The following is a 1,772-nucleotide window of genomic DNA, read 5'->3' as shown; positions in this document are numbered from 1 at the left end:
ACACCCTCACTGCTGAGGGTTACCTGAAAGCGATCACCATCCATATTAGCAGTGGCACAGTGAAAAAGACCCAGACGTTCCTTTGCCTGCCGCGGGTCCCCCTCGACCATCACGTGATCCAGGAGAACTTGCAGCATCTGAAGGAAAAAGTGATCTGCCACCACCCCAAAACGGTCAAGAAACCCGGCACCCAACCGAAAGAAGCCAAGTGAGTTGATGGAGGGTTGCGCCAACCGAAACTAACTAGTGATTTTGCAGATCTCCATTCACTCAAGCGGACGTTATCCAGAGCCTGACGCAGATCCAACGGCTCATTCCGCATGATACAGTGAAACCCAGCAAAACATCGGCCCGATGCTACGGGCGCCGGCCCAAGTTTGCTCGATTGGCTTTAATACACGAACTGTTCTATTATCTGATCTTTGAAGAGAGCAGTTCGACGCCTCTATCCAAGGCGGCTGCTAGGGATGTGCTGCATGCAAATCAGGTAGAGCCAGTCAAAACAACTAAGACGCAGAAGAAGACATTGCTTCGTTCCAGATCAGACTAAGCGACTCCGAACTGGAGGCGATTCCTCCGATGTACTGCAGAGAAATTTCGTGGAAAACCTTCATTCACCCCATGCCGAAACATTTCGGGTGGGACAAGGGCTGGGGTCTCTTAGGCGACGTGATAATGCGCTTCCCCCTAGTGCTGATCACCCGCTGCTATTCCGTCAACTTTTACTCGCACGAGCTGCAAGAACTGCTGCAGCATCCAATCAAACGGTTCGATTTCAGCTCTATAGACGCCCCAGTCGGTTAGACGTCACTGTTGCAGGTTTTACACCCTAAAGGACCTGCCGGTTGGCGTGCGCACAATAATCCTCTACCGGCGGAAGTTCCTCTACGACATGATCAGCCAGCTCCATCTGCTATGCTATTGCGGACTGGTCCAACTCGGCCCCTCAGGGTTCCACGAAAAGGAAAAGATGTTCTTCTATATGAACCGCAAGGCCACCCTATGGGACACCACCTCAATCAAGCAGGACTACACGAAAATCGCCGAGAAGGACTATCCGAAAATCCGGTTTGAGTTTCACCGCATGGACGATGTGATGAAGTACTGGTCGACAATGAATAACATATGTGAGTGTATAGAAACGGGGCTTTTTCTCGAGCTACATCGAGTCTGTTTAGGCCTTCACACCGAACTGGCGATAAAATTGCACGGCAAGGAAGGATCCACCGCTTTCATACCCGCCAGGTCCAAGCCCAGTTTGCTGAAAGCCAAAACTGTCCGGACGAAGGCCAACGTTAAAGAGTGAGAGCCGTTTGGAGAAGCGCGCCGCTTTCCGGAGTTAATTTAATTTCGCTCAACAGGTTCGACACTGGGGAAATACCGGGCGATCATCTCGGGGGCGCCGGTCTGGACTCGTCGCTTTACTCCCACCTGCCCAGAAGTTGGCATCTTTTCACCATCAGCAACCAGGACACGGTTCCAGAGTCCCTAAACTCTTTAAAACTTGACAAGGTACCATTCAGGCCTCTCCTACCATCCGATCCAGATAATCTAAGGCCGTTTTACAGTCGCCAATTTCTATTTTATTCCATTTTATCAGTTTTTGAGTTGCCGGCTATAGTTCCAAACCTAAAATGTTAATGGGTAATGCTTTCCGCTACGAACTGGTACTAGGATTGCCGCTTTGCCGATTAAGACTATGCTCACCTTATAGAAAATCTCGTAACAAACAATATTTTTCATATAAATTTTTCGATTAAATGCCGTTTTCC

The 1,772-nt window shown here is 49.5% G+C and overlaps 1 protein-coding gene across 1 annotated transcript in view; it reads left to right on the top strand.

The window, feature by feature from the left end:
- LOC109540030 (general transcription factor 3C polypeptide 1) overlaps positions 1-1,772 on the top strand; it is an 11,316-nt gene that overhangs the window by 3,486 nt on the left and 6,058 nt on the right. The window contains exons 8-13 of the mRNA XM_048665738.1: positions 9-208; positions 259-487; positions 541-767; positions 820-1,127; positions 1,179-1,302; positions 1,362-1,512. Coding sequence (XP_048521695.1) covers positions 9-208; positions 259-487; positions 541-767; positions 820-1,127; positions 1,179-1,302; positions 1,362-1,512 — 1,239 coding nt within the window. The remainder of the gene's footprint in view (positions 1-8; positions 209-258; positions 488-540; positions 768-819; positions 1,128-1,178; positions 1,303-1,361; positions 1,513-1,772) is intronic.

The sequence above is a fragment of the Dendroctonus ponderosae genome, unplaced genomic scaffold, assembly GCF_020466585.1.
Source record: "Dendroctonus ponderosae isolate FM_Combo_2020 unplaced genomic scaffold, Dpon_F_20191213v2 Dpon_F_20191213_4, whole genome shotgun sequence".
Classification (NCBI taxonomy): Eukaryota; Metazoa; Arthropoda; class Insecta; order Coleoptera; family Curculionidae; genus Dendroctonus; species Dendroctonus ponderosae.
The sequence above is the reverse complement of the archived record's forward strand: the minus strand, read 5'-3'. Positions and strand labels throughout refer to the sequence as shown.